This window comes from Dermacentor silvarum, chromosome 2 (genome assembly GCF_013339745.2).
Source record: "Dermacentor silvarum isolate Dsil-2018 chromosome 2, BIME_Dsil_1.4, whole genome shotgun sequence".
In the NCBI taxonomy this organism is placed as follows: domain Eukaryota; kingdom Metazoa; phylum Arthropoda; class Arachnida; order Ixodida; family Ixodidae; genus Dermacentor; species Dermacentor silvarum.
Window position 1 is genome coordinate 172,272,186 of NC_051155.1, and position 21,023 is coordinate 172,293,208.

A 21,023-nucleotide genomic window follows, 5' to 3' on the forward strand; every position below is an offset into this window, starting at 1 on the left:
TGATGCACCGTGATGAAGCAACGGCTGTCTTCACATAGTGCTTGTGCTTCACAGATCGGTGTTTCAAGCAGGTCTCAGATTGTGCTCACAAAACACACATTTTTTTGCATAACCGATTCGAATGAATCTTCCAATCATTGCAGAAATTGCAGGTGCTGCAGTTTCACTAAACATGCTAGCTTAGTGAACATTCGCAGCCGTAGCTGTAAAATATTACCAAAACTAAGTGCAAAAAAAGAATCCGAGGACACTTAAGCACTAACGAGTTGTGAATGCGAAACCATTAATGTTCAATTGAACACCGCTGAGCAATCCTTCAAGTTATGCACTCCTTGCATGCAAGCGAATGCGTTGAGATGCTTGGTCAACGCTTCTTAGATAGAGCAAGGCCAGTGCACTTCAATCCGTGACGTCATGCTACCTTGCCTGATTGCCATAGAATCTAATGGGGACGCTCCCAAGTAAGCTGTGGCAGGGCGGCTGCGTGCGAGCAATGCGAAGGGGTGGTTCAGTAGCAGATGACGCGCGGAATGTGCCGCACCTGCGTCGTTTCACACGTGCGCTTGGTTTCCGCCACTTCTTGTACATGACGCTGCGCAGAGCATGAGCACGTGTTCCCTCTAACAGTGGACCCACCTGTACATATATCAGAAAATTAAAGGCTTTATACACCTTGGCAATAAATGTACTGTTTATTTCTCACCTGCGCGGACACTCGACAAATGCTTTGGTAGATGATTCACACCATGCTAGCTAATTTACACTGTTCCAAACGCCTGCGTTATTTACAATTCACTAGATAGGTTTAGCGACAGTTTCAGCGACCTTTCTGTCTCAGTTTAGCGACACGCATCAAAAAATTCGAGCAGCACTAGGTACGAATGGCATCGCGTAATTTATCCATACGTCACATATAAAATATGAATACAATAAAGAAAAAAAAAAGGGGGGGGGGGGGGGTGACGGGTGACAATTTAGCAGCATGCGTTGCTTCGCTCGAATCAGTAGTGCAAAGGATGGTGGCGCTTTGCACAACGCATTCAGACACAGCACGAAACTGCGAGAGTGAGTGTGCACTTGACTGAAAGTCATCACAGCGCGACGCGAGAACAAAACGTCCCCGCCGATTTCATGGCTCGTCATCACCGCTTGACGCTGGGTGACGAGCTGCTTTCCGCTTGCTGGGGCTGCTGTCGCTGCTCGATTTTATCAATGGCATCGAGCTCGCGCTGTCTGCGCACATCAAAAACGACCTTGTCAAATTTCGCGACCCGCTTCTGTACACTGCTAGCCGGCGCCGCTCGGCGCCGAGGCGTGATCTTCGGGCTGCAGCTGGTGTCCGGGCCCTCGTCGTCGTCGAAGTCGAACTCGTTTGGCTCGGACATCTTGGTCTGGTCCTCTTCCACGGCGCGCCGTTCCGCTCCTTCCGACTCGTTCGAGTGGACGCTCGGCGAACGCCGGCCCGGGCAACGCCATTCGAGCTCGAGCGTACCTTTTTCGACCAAAGTTGTGTACAAACGGATGATGTCCTCGGGACTGGGCTCCCAGCTTCTACCACCATGGTCATCGCGCTGCGACAGGTATTTCTCATCGTCGCTGCACTCCACTTTCCAGTCCTCTTCCATTGCGTTTATACACACTGTTCCCGTCGTGACAAGATGCAATATTGCGACACACCTGTCGACACAAACATCTAAAGCATTTAGGACGTATTTACAAGGCTGCCAGCCACGGTAGCCACACTACTGTGAGCTGGAATTCTAGCTATTCTAGCTCATATTCCCAAATTCTACCTCGCCGCACTTTTTCCACCGCACTCGTACAAGGCGCCATCGTAGAATAAAGAACCAACTTTGGCGCTTTAATAGGCGCCATTGCCTTATGAACTAGAAAATGGCGAGTTGTTTCGCGCATTTTCGTACACATTGTAAAATACTATTGTCAATAAAATGCTTTCATTTGACAAAAAATAAATTTTGTACTAAATATGTGTATTCAGATTTATTTAGTCTAATAATGCATTTCTTGTAACCACGTTGTAACATATATTATACGTGACTAAACGTTTGGTGAGACGAAATGAAAGGCTGAATCAAATCTTTTGCTTCAATGGCTGAAGTGGGTTTGGTCAGCGACGGCGGATGGCTGATGACGCTGGAGAGGAAACTTTGGATCCTCGAGTTCAAGTAATGTGACTCGCGATCGAAGCGCTTGATTGAGTTGCCAAGTGTTAGAATTTCATCCTGCGTAGTTAAATTATGCTGATAACTCGCTGCCTGGAGGTTCTTGCGTTGTCTTTGCAAAGTTTGTAAACAGTGTTGTGATCGTGGTAGGGATTCCTGACGATCCGCAGTTCTCTTTCGCTGCTTTGTAAGCTGAAAGCAATTGTGCTGTCACAACAGTGCGCACATTTTTTTGGGGTTGTGTACGATTCGTTTGCATTGACGTTGGCGATATCTAGATGCGTGATTTAGAATCAGTACTTTCGCATCGCAGGGCACTGATGAATGTAACCCCGTTGACCTTTCGGTCAGTGTTCTGCTTTCTTAATCTTGCTAGTAAGTACCTCAGCGAATGCGATTACCATACCTGACCTGCTTCGCAACGTGTAGCAGCAACGCATTGATTTTGTTTTTGGCGGTCGCTAGTAGCGGTTCCGAAAATAGACTTGGCCGCACGACTCGAGGAAGTGATCGATGCTATATACAGCATACGTGAAGCAAAATCAAATTTGTGCGCATTGATAATTTTTTGTTCCGTATCGAAAGACCGCTGTTGTTTTCCGCGTCCGTGACAGCGCTGTGCAGTGCCCGCGCGAAGATGCGTCTTGGAACGCGCGGAAGCTCAAGGCTGCGCGTTGCGTAAACAGGATTCCGCGAATCAAGCGTGCGTAGTCGGTCACCTATTACTCAGCTGCAAAGATATTGCACGCGAAGCGCGCGTGAGCAATTGCGCACTCTTCTGTTTCGTGGTTTCGCGCCTGCGTCGTCAAGTACGAATACGTATTGAAACTGAGCGAAACCGCTTCGCTGGAGGTTTAAGAAGACGCGGCATTCAGATTGTCGACTGCCGCGAGCATGTACACATAATTGCTGCTTCCGGCGTGTAGGCGACGAAGGACACTTGCTTTATTATTATTTATTGTCTCCTTAGCCTGTGTACAAATGCCACCCAAGGCTGCGCTCAGCTGCTCCAGCCTGTTGCAGGGCGTAAGGGAATCCAGTCGTAAAAATCTCCTGGCTATTTCTCCTAGTTATTTTCATGTAGCGCACGACGTATAAGAATTTGTAGCTTACGCATGCGGGCCCTTGCATACGCAGAGAAATAGATTTGGTCTTTAAATGTTTCATGGACAATGCAAACTCTAGGAATTTGCTTTCGAAGGCAGACATTTCGGTGCACAATATACTTTTGTTCTTAGTTACGGGTGCTCTAATACAGAGCGAAGTGTTTTCTAGTAAAGTTAAGCTCTTTTCGGCAGTTTGTGAATATTTCCAACTTCAGTGTCTGCATTGCCGTTATGACCTCTGCCAGAGGTGGCATTCATAGTATTCTTAAATATTGAGCACCTGTAAATATTAAACTTGGTGGTAAAATGTAGCAGAATGGAGAAAGCAGCTCAAGGATAGGAGAAACAGAGTGTACAGATTTAGCACCATCAGCCTTTTTGTTTTTCACACATGAAGGAACAGCCTTTCATGTGCAAGAAACATAGCCTTCGCCTGAATACTGCTGAAAAGTGGAGAATGTGCTGGTGGGGGGGGGGGGGGGGCGACTTGGCCCGAGCTAGTGCTCGCTCGTTGTTACACCAGGAAAGCTCATCATCTGGGCAAAATGTGTGGTTGTGGACCTTATCAGTAAAGCATGAATGGAAAAATGAAGCCCCTAAGCTACCATGCCTCGATTAGGATAATTGTTCGCAGTCTTCTGGATATAAAAATCTCGATTATTTTGCACACGGAAATAGAATGTTGAAGCGTAATTTTGCAATCAAAATGTTAAAAAAACATTTTTTTTTGACCCACATCTCCCTTCAGGATGTTATAAACATTAGGTAAAAGCTTTAGCTTAGACAAACAATTATTAATACTGGTATGTTATCGTTACATCAAGGCCAGCCAGCAGCTGTCAGTGCTACTGTCATCTTCTCAAGCTCTCTTTGACAGAGATACTGCATAACTGCTACTAAGATGGTCAGCTGTGCCCTGCCCATCTCCTGGTCTGAATCTTTTATCACTGATGATAATCTCAATGCAGTCACTTTTGTCTACCTTTACTGAGGACAGTGACACAGTAAATGAAATGTTACTGTATTTCGGTTAACACAGCTGCCTGAGATGGTGCCACTAACACTGCAAAATTTAGCTTTGCGGGGATACAGTTGACTTGTGATAAAGGAAACATAGAAGTTTAAATTTCAGGTAATTATATGATAGCTTTAGAACAGGAAGATGAAGACAACACAGAGGTAATGAATGAAACCGTAACTAGGCTGATCTCGGAAGCAGCAATTGAAGTGGGTGGTAAGGCACCAAGGCAACCAGTAGGTAAGCTCTCCCAAGTAACAAAGGACCTAATAAAGAAACGGCAAAACATGAAAGTGTCAAACTCGAGAGATCAGATAGAATTCACTGAACTGTCGAAACTGATCAACAAGAAGAAAGTAAGGGATATCCGAAATTATAACGTCGAAAAGATTGAGGAAGCAGTAAAATATGGACGTAGCATGAAATCAGTGAGAAGAAAACTTGGCATAGGACAAGGGAAAATGTATGCACTGAAAGATAAGCAGGGTAATATCATCAGCAATTTCGACACATAGTAAAAGCAGTGGAAGAATTCTATACTGACCTGTACAGTTCCCAAAGCAGCCAAGCTACTTTCATTCAAAGTAGTGATGAACAGGATACAGAGGCTCCTTCTATAACTAGCGATGAAGTTAGAAGGGCCTTGAAAGACATGACCAGGCACGTTAAAGAACCCCAGGTAGTCCAAATTTCCGGAGTCCCCCACTACGTCGTGCCTCATAATCAGATAGTGGTTTTGGCACGTAAAACCCCACAATTCTTTTTTTTACTGGGGGAAAAGCTGCTGGAGAAGATGGAATAACAGTCAATTTAAACAAAGGTGGAGGAGATATCACGCTTCAAAAGCTTGCCGCCCTTTATACGCAATGCCTCACGACTTCAAGTGTACCAAAAGGCTGTAAGAACGCCAACATTATACTCATCATAAGAAGGGAGACGTTAAAGAATTGAAGAATTATAGGCCCATTAGCTTGCTTTCAGTATTGTATAAAATATTCACCAAGATAATTTCCAATAGAATCAGGGCAACACTTGACTTCAGCCAACCAAGAGAACAGGCTGGCTTCAGGAAGGGATATTCTACGATGGATCCTATCCATGTCATAAATCAGGTAATAGAGAAATCTGCGGAGTACAATCAACCTCTCTATATGGCTTTCATAGATTATGAAAAAGCATTTGATTCAGTAGAGATACCAGCAGTCATAGAGGCATTGCATAATCAAGGAGTACAGGAGGCATACGTGAATATCTTGGCAAATATTTACAAGGACTGCACAGCAACCTTGTTTCTCCACAAGAAAAATAGAAAGATACCTATCAAGAAAGGGGTCAGGCAAGGAGACACAATCTCTCCAATGCTATTCACTGCATGCTTAGAAGTATTCAAGCTCTTAGACTGGGAAGGCTTAGGAGTGAGGATCAACGGCGAATATCTCAGCAAGCTTAACTTGGCAGATGACATTGTCCTATTCAGCAACAATGGGGATGAATTACAGCAAATGATTGAGGACCTTAACTGAGAAAGTGTAAGAGTGAGGCTGAAGATTAATATGCAGAAGACAAACATAATGTTCAATAGCCTGGTAAGGGAAAAAGAATTCAGGATCACCAGTCAGCCTCTAGAGTCTGTAAAGGAGTATGTTTATTTAGGTCAATTACTCACAGGCGACCCTGATCATGTGAAAGAAATTTACAGAAGAATAAGATTGGGTTGGAGTGCATACGGCAGGCATTGCCAAATCCTGACTGAGAGCTTACCAGTGTCATTGAAAATAAATGTGTACAGTCATTGCATTCTACCGGTGCTAACATATGGGGCAGAAACTTGGAAGTTAACAAAAAAACTCGAGAACAAGTTAAGCATCGCACAAAGAGGGATGGAACGAAAAATGTTAGACCTAACAAACAGGAAGAGAGCTTTGTGGATCAGAGAGCAAACAGGAATAACAGATATTCTAGTTGACATTAAGCAGAAAAAGTGGAGCTGGGCAGCCCATTTAATGCGTAAGATGGATAACCGGTGGACCATTAGAGTTACAGAATGGATACCAAAGGAAAGCGCAGTCGAGCACAGCAGAAAACTAGGTGGGGTGATGAAGTTAGGAAATTTGCAGGCGCAAGTTGGAATCAGCTAGCGCAAGACAGGGGTAATTGGAGATCACAGGGAGATGCCTTCGTCCTGCAGTGGACATAAATATAGGCTGATGATGATGATGATACCATAGCTTGAATTTTCGGGGGCTCACTACATCTGCAATGCAGTTTGAAGGTGGTAATTCAAATAAAGCTTTCGGTTAATTCAAATTTCTTGGCTTCCCATGCCAAGCTAATGTGACAAAAAACAAAAGAGAGAAAAAAATTTGAGGCAACATTCATAAGGCGCGAGTAGCCAAAATGTACCAGTGTTTATTTTTGAAGCTGCATTGTTTGTCGATGAGCACCAGTGCAAAGTGGTTCCAGTAGCCCGTACTCATGTTTGTGGCTATAAAGTATGCACGCGATCTTGCGCGCGACAGCGACAATTAAGCGACGCAATGGCGCAATGGCTGTGGCGTTCGCTCGTCGCGTACAAGTTGTACCAAACGCGAGCGACGACTTTGAGCGATGTCTCTCCAGTGTTGCCGGTTTGAAGGCAGCAAATATGCGCTGAAACTGGTGTGACACGTGCTTTATTAATTTAAGTTGATGTGTTTTACTGTAAAGAGCAGCATAAATTTTCAGACATAGGTCTTGCACTATGTTCTTATCCTTGCATGTATCAAAATTTAGTTCTTTGCTCATTCTGTGCGACAATCGGTAGTACTTGACTGATCTACATCCTGTTCCGGCATCGCTCTATTGGCTAGTTGCTCATAGTGCTTCCGGGCAACGAGCAACAAATTCTAGATTTCCAGAACCGAGCGATCTATTTGCGCGACAGCCCATTTCGTCGCTCGAAGCCGTCGCTCATTGCTGTTGCGCAAAAATCGCAAAAAGTCCCAAGTTTTCTTTAGTTGTATTGATGTGTACACTTGTAATGAATATTTTATGTGACAAGGGTGTCTTTCAAATGCAACTTCTTTATGCGCACAAGGTCCAACTGTAGGTTTATTGTGTAGTTTGGTGGAACAAGTTGATGCATTGTTGTATGCACGTGTGCTTGCTCTCAAGTGAACCTGTATTTCAGCCTATGTCAAGACAAAAGTACAGTCAGTGCCCTGCACTAAGTCTGCTTACAACTGCTGTGGTGTGGATTACATGTCATTCTTGCAGCCCGCAGATGGCAGCTCTCAACCACTTGGCAAGAAGTCTCCTTTTTTTTGCCTGAGACAAAATTTTTAACAGCTGACAATACTTCAAAATCACCTGAGACTGGACTCTCTGTATTTATTGCAAATAAAACGACCATCACAAGGAGTCTTTGCTTGTGAAATACACAGAGCTTCTTTAAGTTTGCAAGTCCTACATGGAATTGTTTGAAGGGAGCTCAGATAGCTCTGACAAGTTTCTATGATCTCCTTAAGATTGCATTCTACACTGATCAATTCGTTGAGTTTGGCGAATTTGTTGATTTTTAGTCAATGGGCTGGGAATTATGGATAGAGGGTTCAGTGTCAACCACCAGATATGTCACTGTAGTGAACTCAAATTAACTTTCTATATATTGTAGGGCATATTGTATGCGATGCGGTCACCAGAACATGGTGGCATCATAAGTGTACCTATCAATAAAGAACTTAAAATGGCTGTGTCCTCTGCAAGGCACTATTACCATGCCTTATAGAAATTGAAGAGAAAGCAGCGGCTTGAAGATAGGAGCCAGATGAGGAAATAAAAAGACTGACGAAAATTAAGCAGGAACTGGAAACAACTGTCGCTGCATTGAGAGCTACAGCAGACAATTTTGTGGAGAAGGCAGAAATGACCAGTGACCTTACATCTATCGAATCCAACAGCGTCAGAGAGACCACTAAAAGCAAGCATCGAGAAATTTTTAACCTAGGCATTCAAATCCATAAAAAACAATCTCGGCTCTCATAAGACACAATGAGAGCTGTCTCTTTGGATATTTTATCTTTCTTGGAGCGTTAAAGGTTTATTTCTGTGTTCAGAATAGTAGAATCGTAGAGGCTGCGTAGAATCACTGCATACAACATGGTCCTTTAAAATGTGCAGACTCGTCTTTGAAAGGCATTTGAAAGACAATTCTAATTGAATTTTCGTTCTACAAGCCAGCATGAAACTTGATACGAAAACAGATTGTTCAGTTGTTGGAAGCTGTGCAAGTTGTTCAGATAACTCGGGACAGTGCTGCTTTGCAGCACTCTTTCTTGTTAGTGGCACTGGTTATTCATGGTTGCTTAACATGATTGTGCATAGGCAATCATATGAGGAGTTTTTAAGAAATAAACTGCTTGAATTTTGTCGCAGCATAACTATACACAGTAAGTAACAAAGGAATCTATGTTCACTTTGTGCTTGTAAGTGCAAAGTAAGCACTGTGGCTTTCAGTTTTGGGCTTTGGAAACTACAGCAACCACTTTTGCCTTTATGATCCACTGTTTATGGTAATTACGTGGATATTAACTCGGGACTATGGCATTTTTTATTGAGCACAGGGTTATGGTATTCCCAGCCTTGGCAGCCAGCCACATCCTCATTGGGGACGCAATAAAAAAAACATGCTGGCCGAACTTTGGGTGCACATTTAAGTCCACCAGGTGGTAAAAACTAATCTGTAATCTTCCACTGCAGCATAATTCATAGCCATTAGGTTAATTGGGATGTTAAACATTCAATCGACAACCATTAAAAGACAACTACAATTTGAACCGCATAAAAAAGCCTAGCTTCAGATAGCGTAGTTATGTATCAAACACTGTTCAAAATGTTACGTTGGAAATACAAATGGGTGCATCACGGAAAAGCTAGCAAAAATAGAAGTATTGATATCAAATTACCGCTCTCTGAAAATTACACAGAACTAAAACATTGAGAATCAGCACAGCTCCCTTAGCATCACCTCTGAGATTAGGCAGAGCCAGCGGCATGTTGAAAATCTCGGGAATGATGTGCTAGGACTTGCATCGCATTTGCTAACCACCACCTGCATGCATTGTCTACTTAGGTGATATTTAAAGGCTGTTAATAAAAATTTCAGACAACCAACAGCCGTGAAGTTTTGCCACCATTGCTTGAATAGTATGTACTACTCATTTGTAATCATGTTAGCTAAAGTGAAATTTGGTTGCTGTTCACCTTTAAGCTGTACTGCTACACTGAACGAAGCTGGTGGCAAAAGAGCAAGATTCATTTCCATGGCTCGTTAATTCTGTAATTTTTGTTTCTTTTGTGGCAGTGGGGCATTGTTGGCCTGTCGTACCGATAACAGCAGTGCCGGCAAATCTGATAAGCATTGCTTCAAGGTTCTTAAGAGTGGCTGGCATGAGATATTGCTTGGGTTTGAGCAAGCCATCCCATAGGCCATATGCTTCCTGTTTGCCGTGCACTTGAAAGAGCCAGCATATTCTCGAAACCAGAAGGAGATAGGGTTCGAAGCTTTCCGTGGACTGGACAGTTGTGCAACTGCTGTTGCAGCTATGGCAGTGCCTCAAATCAAGGCTGTTTTCCTCACGCAGATCCAGTTGGAGAAATTGAATACCTGCACGGATGAAATCAACCGGCTAGAAGTTGAATTAGATGTAAGTAACACTGCTTAGTTCTGTTAGAAAGGCTGAGCATTTCTTCTACGTTGTTTAGTTTTGCATGCTGCATGCCATGGTACTATCATCTGACAGCTGTGCTCTGTTCAGGACTGAGGTACAGAATATAACACATTCGCGATGTATTGTTCCCTTTACAAAGTGAAAGGCCAAACTTGGTTGCAGAGCTTGACCCATCTTTCTTCACTTATTGCTTAATTTTAACTTGTGGCGAGCAGCCTATCTATATGAAATGCCTTTGCCACAACAAAGGTTTTCGTCATGTGGAATTCATTTACTGCCAGGTATCTGTTGTATACCACTGACTAAAGCAATTGATCACTTGCTGTGGTATGTGACTGCAACTGTGCAAGTATTTTATGCTGTTATTATGCCATATCTGTGGAATTGTTTTCTGCTTTTGTGTCACCTTATCAGCGACGTCCTTGTGAAAGAATGGCTACTAGAGAGATGATAAAGTAGCCGTAGCCAGCTGTTTTGATTGTGCCATGTGACTTCTCCCTCTCCAGGCTTGTATTACTTGCCTGGATTTTTATTTAAGAGTTTGTCATTGTCATTGGTTGATGATGTTGCTTTCTTTCTATCTCTTGTTTCTATCTCCTCTAACTTTTGAGTGAATGTTTTTTCCATTTCTACTTTTTTTGTTTTTTCTCTTGTGGCTTAAGAGACAATTGTTTTCATTATAGCAAACCTTGTGCTAGGTGGTAAAAGCTGTGGAAAAGCAAAGAATGATACGACACATCCTCTCTTCACTAGTCCGTGTCTTCTGCTGGCTCAACAGTTAATCTTAACCATAGCCAACGAAATCAATTTTAGTTTCACATAAACAAGAGAAACATTAACACATTTTTATACAGGTGAACCCCATAATTTGTTGAGTTGTTATAAGGGGCTCTTGTAAATAATACAACAATAAAAGAGCAGTAAGAAGTAGAGAACATTATTATTGTAGCCGAAAAGTGACACAAAACATTTCATTATTTCAACTTCAATTCCAGAATTGCAAGAATATGAAATTAAGGGGTACTAAGGTAGCTTTTAATTATATTCGTGACAAGGAAAATCTACTCTTCCAGTTCGGTTTTAAGGACCTAGTTATCTTTTTGTTTGTTATGTTCAGAGGGAGTGAATTTCACAGTTTAGAAGTGCTGTAGATGAAGGAAAAGGCTCTAGTTTGTTCAAAAAGCTGTGGACTTCAAGTTGAATTGATGGACAATATGATGCTGCAATCTTATAGCTGTTACAGAGCATGATGTTGTAAAACATCTTAAATATTCGGATGATTTTTCATTGTTCAGCAATTTGACTTACTGTTAGAATGTTTCGTAAAGAAAAAGTGAAAGGGTTAGAGTCATGCCTACCTAGAAACAGGATAATTCGCAGGGCATTGTTTTGGGTTATCTGCAGAGGAATTAATGTGGAAGGGTAAGCTGAATTGTATGCAGCAGTGGCATAAATTATGCAACAATGGACGACAATGGTAAAGTGCTCGTGAGTTTTGAGGGAGAAAGTATGTCACAATTTGTTAGTATCAACATGTTTTTGTAAACCTTTTTTGCACACTTTCTCCACGTGTCGGATAGCTTGCTAACTAGCTTGCTACATGTACATGTGCATGTAGTTACTTACGTGTACACTCTGTGACAATTCATTGTTCATGCGTAAGGTGTGTCTGAAATTAAGATGCATGTTTTTTGCATAAAAAATGCATGTAACTACTTTTGGAGTAATTAGGGACTATAATTTGTTTTCTGAAAGCCTCAAATAAATAGCCCAGTACTTCTTACTTTACAGCTGTTGTTCAGGTCATCGCACACAACAGAATAGCGGCGAGATACCTTAGTCAAGGAATTTGGTGCTCATTATCTGGATTGTTCCAGCCCGTTATTCGTTTTCTTTGTGCATTTCAAATGTAATTTTGAATACAAGGTTAAGCCTAGTGCCTTTTTCAGGCCTTTGAAGGCTTAGAGAGGGCACTACTTTTCTCTTTGAGTGGTGGCAGGGAAGTCCTAAATAGTTCATTACATATAACCTTAAAGGCAAACATTAAGTTTATCTGGACTGCTAAGATTGTGCTCTTGGAAACTTTATCAGCATTTGTCTTGTGCCAAGGTGCATCGTTAGTCACATAGAAAATTACCTATGAAAATGGCACAATTAAATTGTTAGTGAACGGTAAAGGGGTATCACCTTGTGTACACAGTTCTCAGTGCTGCTAGCAACTTTCCACCACACTGGGAATCTTTGAGGTCACACTGTCTCAATCTTAACAAGTTGAAGGGTGATGCAAACAGGTCGAACAGGTTTGAAAACAGTACCAGAAGAGTGTTATTAAGGTGTAGCATAAGTGGCATCATATTCAAATGTAATTTAATTTGTTTATCGTCAGTGGTTAGACTACTATTAATAAATCATAACCAGGACGATATGTCAGTTGCAGGTGGTTCCATATTTCTGACATGGGGGCGCCTTCTCTCTTACATTCTTAAGGCATTTTGTGCATTGCTCTCGCCCACAGCGATGCAGTTGAAAGATATTTTAGAGAATGCTGCTGAAAAAGCTTGACTTAATTTTTTCCCCTTTAACCTTGCTGGCTCATCTTGTAGTGTGTCACATATGCTCAAATTTGGGACTGCAGGATGCCAACTCCGCCTTTCGAGCAACTCTCAGTGAGTCTAGTCACAAGCTGCGCATTTTGGCAAAGAAGCTTGGAAAGTCCATTGAAGCTGCGCGACCATACTATGAAGCCAAAGAATATGCACAGAAGGTAAGTAGTTTTTCATCAATTATTGTCTAGCCGATACATTTGGAGCTTGTGGAACGTAAGCTTGACAATACATTTCTATGAAACATTGTACTACAGAAACTGGTAGCTGTAGCTGAATCAGATTGCACTTCATAGTACATTAGAATTCTTGATAAGATTTCAATAATGTATACAATGTCGTTGAAAATGCCTATATATAAATGTCTAATTGCATGCTAACACTGTTGCACCTAATATATTCAACTCGAGCATGTTGGATCTTGCTGCACGGCTTATGGCATTTTACGGCAAATAACTCTGGCATTTTAGCACATTTTTTGTGTGCTGAGATGAAAAAGCAGTTATGTATCGAACAAAAGGACCAGGCACTCGCAATATTTCGCACATTGCAGCTCCATGATGTGCTCAGGAAACTGGTTGGCTTCTTAAAATCACATTGCTGGGCTTGACTGTCAAAGGCCTACAATGCATCTTTTTGTTATAACATAGCAGTGACCTTGTCTTTTCTTTCTTGGCTCATTGCTGAGGAAAGGATGAAAGGAGCAGGACTGCCTTGTGCAGCTTCCCAATGCTATCAAGAGACATGCCGTAATGGATTGAACAGGGAACAGAAACAAACAGAAGGTCATTGCTACTTTGCCTAATAATTCTTTTGGGGTGGCTTGTCTACCATATAATTGCTTCCATTGAACAGCTGTTAATGGTTCATTACATGGTTTTTGGGTTCTCTGTGTACACAATTAGTAGGACTGCCTTTGGAAATCGGCACATTACGCTGCCTGTGAAACTGCACAGGATGGAAGAATATCAGGTTGCAAGCATGTGGTGCCATTGAAATTAGTTAAACCTGGATATAATGAAATTGACAAATTCCCGAAAAACTTAATTATAAAGCGTATTTCGTTATATGCAGGTTCAGCACGAAAATTAGAAAAAGAAACACTTACCATATTTACTCGATTCTAACGCGCCCTCGATTGTAATGCGCACCACTTTTCCGTGACCAAAAGAGAGGAAAAAAATCCTTTACAGTACCGCGCACCTCATGCTTTCATGCAGAAATACAACTATCGCTCAAGATTTACTCCCAATACACTAAAGTTGCGGTGAACAAAAAAGTCCCGAGGACGTGTGTCGTTTCGCACAAGCGCGAGGCGTCGGAAACGAAGAGCGAACGACACGATAGCATCGTAGCGTCGTATAGTGTCACCTAGTGTCAGGTTAGTGAAGTGAAGCGCAGAGACTTGCGCAGTAACCAAAAAGTGGCGCTGCCAGCGTGTTGAAAAAAAAAATTTTTTTTTCCTTTGGCAACATCAACTGGAAAAGAAGGGTGCCGGCTTGGCGGGTTAGGCCAGCTGCAGCAAGCAGTGGGATCAGGTTTGAATAAAGGGAGGGGGAAAGGTCACACCCGCGGCGGCAAGATCCCGGGTCGAGGGATGCAGGCCTGCCTCGCAGTCGCCGTGAATTCGAGCGTGCCAAGTACGACGCCGCGGCTTCGCATTCCGTCGCGGCTGAGAAGGTGCTTCCGGTTGCTGCTCGCACAAAAATGACAATATTTGGGGCGAAACCTCTAGGTTGTCAGTGGGGAAAATTCGTTATTTCGAGGGGGTCTCCCGCTGCCACTTCGTTACGTAGAGGTCTCAAATACATGTGCTTCTATGGAGTAACGGCGGGGAATAGAAAAACTTCGTTATATCCAGGAATTCGTTATATGGAGGTTCGTTATAAGCAGGTTTAACTGTATATGCCAAATTTTGTTTTTGCTTACATTTACTCGTAACTATTCACAAAATTTGACAAAGATGTGTTGAAAAGCAGTACAGCAATCACAGTTTTACATTGTAGCTTGCTGGAACATTGTGACTTTAGCTTCCCATGCATGCTTGTAGAACTTGCCACGGTGGCTTAGCGGCTATAGTGTTGCGCTGCTAAGCACGAGGTCGTGGGATCAAGTCCCGGCCACGGGGGCTGCATTTTGATGGGGGCAAAAATGCAAAAACGCCCGTGTCCTGTGCATTGGGGGCACATTAAAGATGGTGGTCAAAATTAATCCGGAATCTACGGCATGCCTCATAATCAAATCATGGTTTTTGCACGTAAAAACCCAAAATTGAATTCAATGATTGTAGAAGAGGATTGGGTAGGTTTTGCACAGGTGATACGTGATTGGACAGTATTAGAGAGGTGGTACATGGATTCACTGTGTAGGACTCTGTAAGCATTAACACATCTGCTAGACCTCGTGGTCTTTTGTTTTTTCCAACTCTAACTTCAACAGGGCAAGTTTTGAAGCATATGAATCTTATTGTCACGTTTTGTCGCATTTGATGTGTCGGCTGCGCCTCCATCCTGAAAAAATAGAAGTCAGGCGCAAACATTGCTGGTGGATGCAGGCACAGCTGGAGTGCCAGCGGGCGGCAGTGCAGTACCAGCGGGCATCGGAGGTGCACCAGGCAGCTAAGGAAACAATTTCGCTGGCGGAACAGCGCTTTCTTAGCAACCAGACACAGTGGGAGTTTGACAATGCCTGGCAGGAGATGCTCAACCACGCTACCATGAAGGTACGTGTGTAGCATGCACTGACTTGTCTGTCTGTGTAAGTGTTTCTCTGAAGAAGTATAGGTGCTACATGAGGAACTAAATTAGAGTGAGTATCCAGTGGCAGAAACTGACAACTCAATTTTCTAATGAACAGTGTGATGTCCAACGATGGGGTCATGTGCTCATTGTTATCTTGTACTTGTCCGAGTTAGCAGTTTGGATCGGGAAGCCATTGAAAGCAAAGAAAGTGCAGGATAGTTGTGGTGTAAAGTGGAGTGGGGTAATTGCCCATTTGTGCCGACCAAACCTGACTGTAATAGCTTTGTGTTCTACAAGCTATTGAGGTAGCTGCCTTTTTCTCTGGATATTGTTTGTGTGCATATTGGATGCCTGAACCATTCTTGAATGTTATCGAGCACTACTCCAGAACATTGTGAGCCTCTTCTTTGGTCAGCCTCTTTGACTTTATTGTTGAGTCCTCCCTAGCTAACAGCCGGAGCCAGCTTATTTGGATGTTGCACAAGACATCAAGTGAAGAATAGGGCTATAGCTCATTTTGTCATATTCTGTGTTATTATCTTGTAACACTCATGCAGATTCTTAATGGCTTCTTAGTTTATTGTTCATGCTCTCATGTACATTTGTGACCAATGGGCCACAGGCTTATCGAAAAAAACTGAATTTTTTCATAATTCAGATGCACAAACTGAGATTGACAAGTGCACTGGAATGTTCACAGTGCCAAGTTTGGATTGCAGTCCTCATTCCAAGTTACATTCATAAGTGGAGAAGACAGTCGGCTTTATTGAGGAATTCCTGGTCTGTGTACTTTTGCTCATGGGAGTAAATGTTGCACACAGTGCACCTGCACATGACTTTGGATACTGCTTGATGCAGCTTAGCCGGGTTGTAGCAGCTGATGACATTTAGGGAGCTGGTGTCCTGACATTTTTCTGCTAGGTGATGGAAGCAGAAGCAATGAGGCTTGATAGTGAAAGGGAGCACCGGAGACGGGCAGCTTCATTCACCGAAGCAGAACATAAGGTCCACTCACTCGAGCGAAGATTGAAGAAAGACATCGCCAAGTCTAGGTGAGTTGGCACTACATCCTGTACAATTTTGTTCATACAATAACTGAGACTGTACTATTTTATCGCCATTTCTAATGGCCTGCTTTGAAATTGCTAAAATATGTCACAATGTGTCAGTGCAGGCAAGCTAGCTAGTTGGTACGTTGATTCGGATGGGATTACAGTTACAGCACAAAGCACAAAATACTAGGTGAAGAAGACATTAGTTGATGTTCAGAACTTGTGTTTTTTTGCATTTGGAGTGTTGGGACCTAAAAGAACAGTAAAGTTCTTGGTGCTTGATGTTATTTGCTGTTAAAAGTGGGATTCTCCGCACAGACCACTTCATTTTGCTTTCGACTAGCTTGGTTCACAAATCGTGAGACTATGGTAGTGTGTTGATCATGGTTCTGAAGTATTTCTGGGCAGTTTGTTTTTTAACGCAATAGTACTATTTTATAGGGCTGGGGTTGTATTGATAGCCTTGTGACAGCGACCCTGTGCTAGGGTGGCAAGAACTGGGAGCTCTGAAGAGCATGGAGCATTTCCGCTGTCCGGAGGTGTCGCCTTGCATGCTCTCTCTACTAGGTCAAGATAGGGCATTGTGGTTGAGGGTGCCGGGGCCTGGTCAGCAGTCGAGATACGCAAGAGGCATCCTGGTATTAGTGTAAAAATAGCAAGGAATAGGAAGCTTGGAGCAGCTGGTTTTCAGACCTCCCAGTTCTAGCCTTCCTACCTGTGCACATTTATTGTACACAAAAAATGTCTTTAACTTGTTGACATGTGTAGGATGGTATTCAGCTAGCTACAGGTTTCCCTCTGTCCTGAAAAAAAAGAAGAAAAAAAAACCAGTGCACATAACAAAAAGTGGCGTAGTTGGTTTGAACCCCAGATGTGTCAACACCAGTCTGCTCAGAGGGTTGGATAAAAGAAATCCGAGGACAGCTAAGTACTTCTTATAAGTTATGAATGTGAAAGCATTAATGTCCAATTGAACGCCTCTGAGTGATCCTTCGAGTTATGAACTCCTTGCGGGCAAATGAGCATATTGAGGCGCTTGGCACGTTTCATTAGTGTGGTGCAGTTAGAACGCAGGCGAGAGCTTGCGTGGACAAGGAATGCGCAGATAACGTAGGCTTCCGAGAGCGAGGGTGACGTGGCGTCATGGTAACACCTAGCGTGCCAGCTCTGCAGCAGGTGTTCCCTTTCGCCTGCTCTGCTCTGTCTAGGCGAGCTCGTGATGTGGCATCGTAGCCAATGGCAATAGGAGCTTAAGTGCCGTTTCGCTGCTACAGACGACAGACGTGAGGTGTTTTCGCTGAATGGGCCCGGCCATTTGACGCTTTCGAATCAATAAGTCAACACTGACACTGATGGATCATTTGCAGCTGTATTGCAGCATTGTAAAAATTCATGTTAGCACACAGCTATTCCATGATCACACATTGCAGTTATAAGTAACTGTAAGCGCAAGAGCTGTTCGATTTTGTTTATTCCGGTTCTCATTTCATTACAGCATTTCAGTGCACATTCTTCTTGCATTCAGAACACAAAGCATGCGGAAAATATCTTTTTTTCCAGTTTTGAGTGAACAATTATGTGGCGTTCACATTATATGTGTGGATGTTGTGACATGTTTCGCTCAATTTCTGGTTTACAGGTTATACTTTGAAAAGAAGGCTGCCTTCCAGCAGAAACTCCAGGTACAGAAATGTTATAGTTTCTCCAGCTGCACATTGCAAAGCATCTTATGGCATCTTCTGATGGTTGTTCTCGAGAGCTCTAAAGCAATCTCAAAAGTCTGATCTTGTTCGTATGGTTGAAAAGGGGTGAGCCAGCTTCAGTTCAGCGCTTTTGTGTGGCAGTTCATATTGCTGTCGAAGCAGCTGAGAATCTAGCCTTGTTACTGGTCACGTGACCCTACCCGGTTTCATGGTTTTTGCTGCTTGTGTTAGCGCAGGTTGGTGACCTTGGGTACTACCTGCCTTGACTTCGATTGCTTCAATCATATCGTGACTTTCTTTGTTTGCCAGTGGTGGCAACATTGGCTGCGTTACCAGAAGTTCCCCTCAGCTTTTGCTTTGTTCCCTCTCAGTGCTCCGCAAAGCAGCCAGCTGTTTGGTTCGCACTGGATATCTCCGTCTTGTACCCAGAGCACCTCAGGAGTCTGTCGGTTTAGATTCTTAGGGTCTCAGCGACCATCCGAAGATGCCATTAAAGTGAAGCCCAGCACCTGCATCATCTGTACTAGATCTTTTGTTTCTCATTTTGGTGTGGAAAGGTTTCTTCAGTTCAGTTCGAGTACTCACTTGAATGAATGAACAATTAGAATCTGAAACGGAACCCTATTTAAATGTTCAGTTCATTTCAACAGCCAGCTGAAGGTGGCATTAAAGTATGATCAAAGCTTCTGCTTCGCACCCTTTGTCAGCCAACGTAGCTTCTTGCAAAATATGGGCATGGGTTTAATATTACTCATCTGCTTTGAACATACCGGGCACTCAGCTCTGCTGATGAGAATTGGATTAGTGGCCACAGGTAACTAATTTCCTGTCTGCATATGTTCAAAAAGTTCGATAGTCCAAAAGTCCAAGGTGCACTAAAAGGGTGCACCTTGGCACTTTACTATGCTCTAAAAGCACAATTTATAGCCTGATATGACACAGTTCGAGCAGCCTTTCTGGACCTAGTTACGTTTTTTGCAGTGGCCTATCCGATTGCATTCTGTAGCTCAGTTAGTTGTAATAGGATAGAATTTGAGCCGTGGTGTCTCAGCTGAGGCACCCATATTCCAAGAGAGGGCATGAATTGCGAAGACGTTTGTGTACAATGCTTTAGTTGCACAATAAATTACCCCAGCTAGTCAAAATTAGTTGTGTGTTATCCGCTACACGATCCCTCTAGCCCACTGTGCAGCTTGATGTCGTGAAACCTTATGATTCAGTATTTTTAAAACTTAAAGTACACTGATACAGTTTCTATATGACCGCATTTTCTCGGACTGACTTGACAGGAAATCAAGAGCCAGGTGGAAGTGTTGCGCAAAGCGGTGATACAGTCCAAGCAGGCGTACACAGACGCCCTGCACAGCCTGGAACAGATTTCTACGGAGATTCATGAGCGGCGTAAAGCGCACCTGCCAGCTCGAGAGCCAGGAGTTGGTGCCGAGCACAAGCCCTCATCAGTGCCAGGTGGAGATGCCAAGCCTGGGGACCCAGGTCTGTTCTTCTATGAGCCTATAACTTGCAGAGGTTTAAGCAGCCACATTATCCCCACAAAGCCCGAATGCCATTTCACATCAAAGAAAATTAAAACAGCTTATTCACATTTATTTATGGCTATACGGGGGTATATTGGTACAAAGAAAACAATGAAACAATAATTGTGTACACATTAATTAGTACGGTAATTAATTACTTAGTTATTGATTTGCAAAACTATCCACAACTGAGAACTCCCTCTGGTATATCAAAAACACGTCTATGGGCCTTGCATAGGGTTTCCAGTGCATCAGAGTTTTAGGTGCTAAAATCAGCGTATCAAAAATGATACATTGGGCTTTGTGGGGTTATATTGAAGTGAACACAAAACTCTTACATAAATTGTCATGTATTTCTGCCTTTACTTCAGCCAGCAGATTTACCCATGCACCCAGCAGATTTACCCATCCAGATATATTTTCCTCATTTTTTTCTTTTTCGTGCAAGTGTACATACACCCCACCCCATCTGTATAATCAGCGAAATTAAATCAGAGGCTGCCGAGCTGTGAGAGGGAGGCTAGCACCGGAGAAAGAGGGTGCTTGTAGGTCGGGAGGAGGTCCGCTGGTGGAGAGGTGGAGCGTTGCGAACGAGGACGGAGCAGCAACACAGTGGCAGCAGGCCAAGCGCGAGTCGACCAATCCCGAAGTCCTCGGCAAGTGCCAGGCATGAGTTGAACAAGATTGGCAAAAGGCGCAGGCTAGGTGTGCCCAGGAGACTCCTGAAGAATGTGCTAGGCGGCTTGCAACAATGCGGGTGTATCAGGCAAGACGGCATAGCTTAGAAACTCCGGAACAGCACCCATACGCTTGCATGTAGCCCATGTTCATGAAGTGAAACGTCACGATAATTTTTTTGCTTTGTATTCGCATTACAATCATTGTTCTCATGAAATTAACTATTTATTATTTGTCTCCTGGTTTTCAATGAGGAATGGATATTTTCATCGGTGAGAGCATCACTACCCACATTTGTCCAAACCTTCAAACTGTGAGTGAGCTTGACCAGAGTTGGCCTTGGAAGATCAGCAAGCACAGTTGCAATAGAGGGGAAAAGATGTATTGGTGATTTTGATAACATTGATGAATGGGTGAAAGTTTCAGAGTATGCAGCTTTGCTTACCATATGTACTGCATCCTCACCAACAAATAATTTGTGCTCATCCTCTCTAAGTGCATCATCCTCAGAAAAATGAGAAACAGGTGTTTCTCCTGTGTAACCTCATTTGTGTAACCTCAAGCATGTTCTATAAATCATCCAGCCTGTCTTTGTGAAGAAATAATTTGTCCACTTTTCCTTTTACTGCCCCTTAGCCCACGCGTGGTCTTGGTGTAGATGCAAAAGATGCCAATGTATCTTCAGAAACAGTTGCT

General features: G+C 43.2%; 2 protein-coding genes across 3 annotated transcripts in view; one reads left to right on the forward strand and one right to left on the reverse strand.

Moving 5' to 3' along the window:
• Window positions 1-673: 673 nt before the first annotated feature.
• On the reverse strand, window positions 674-1,890 carry LOC119442121 (PAXIP1-associated glutamate-rich protein 1). The gene has a single exon (XM_037706873.2). It carries the CDS (start codon window positions 1,623-1,625, stop codon window positions 1,143-1,145), a length of 483 nt encoding a protein of 160 aa, XP_037562801.1. The 5' UTR covers window positions 1,626-1,890; the 3' UTR covers window positions 674-1,142.
• Window positions 1,891-2,088: 198 nt separating this feature from the next.
• LOC119442120 (SH3 domain-binding protein 5 homolog) overlaps window positions 2,089-21,023 on the forward strand; it is a 32,271-nt gene continuing 13,336 nt past the window's right edge. Inside the window, exons 1-7 of one of the 2 annotated variants that reach the window (XM_037706870.2) lie at window positions 2,090-2,186; window positions 9,929-9,991; window positions 12,651-12,779; window positions 15,173-15,340; window positions 16,281-16,411; window positions 18,051-18,093; window positions 19,404-19,608. In XM_037706870.2, the coding sequence (XP_037562798.1) occupies window positions 2,142-2,186; window positions 9,929-9,991; window positions 12,651-12,779; window positions 15,173-15,340; window positions 16,281-16,411; window positions 18,051-18,093; window positions 19,404-19,608 (784 nt within the window). In that variant the 5' untranslated portion in view covers window positions 2,090-2,141. Of the gene's footprint in view, window positions 2,187-9,928; window positions 9,992-12,650; window positions 12,780-15,172; window positions 15,341-16,280; window positions 16,412-18,050; window positions 18,094-19,403; window positions 19,609-21,023 lie in introns of both variants that reach the window. The other variant, XM_049661906.1, reaches the window with a different exon arrangement.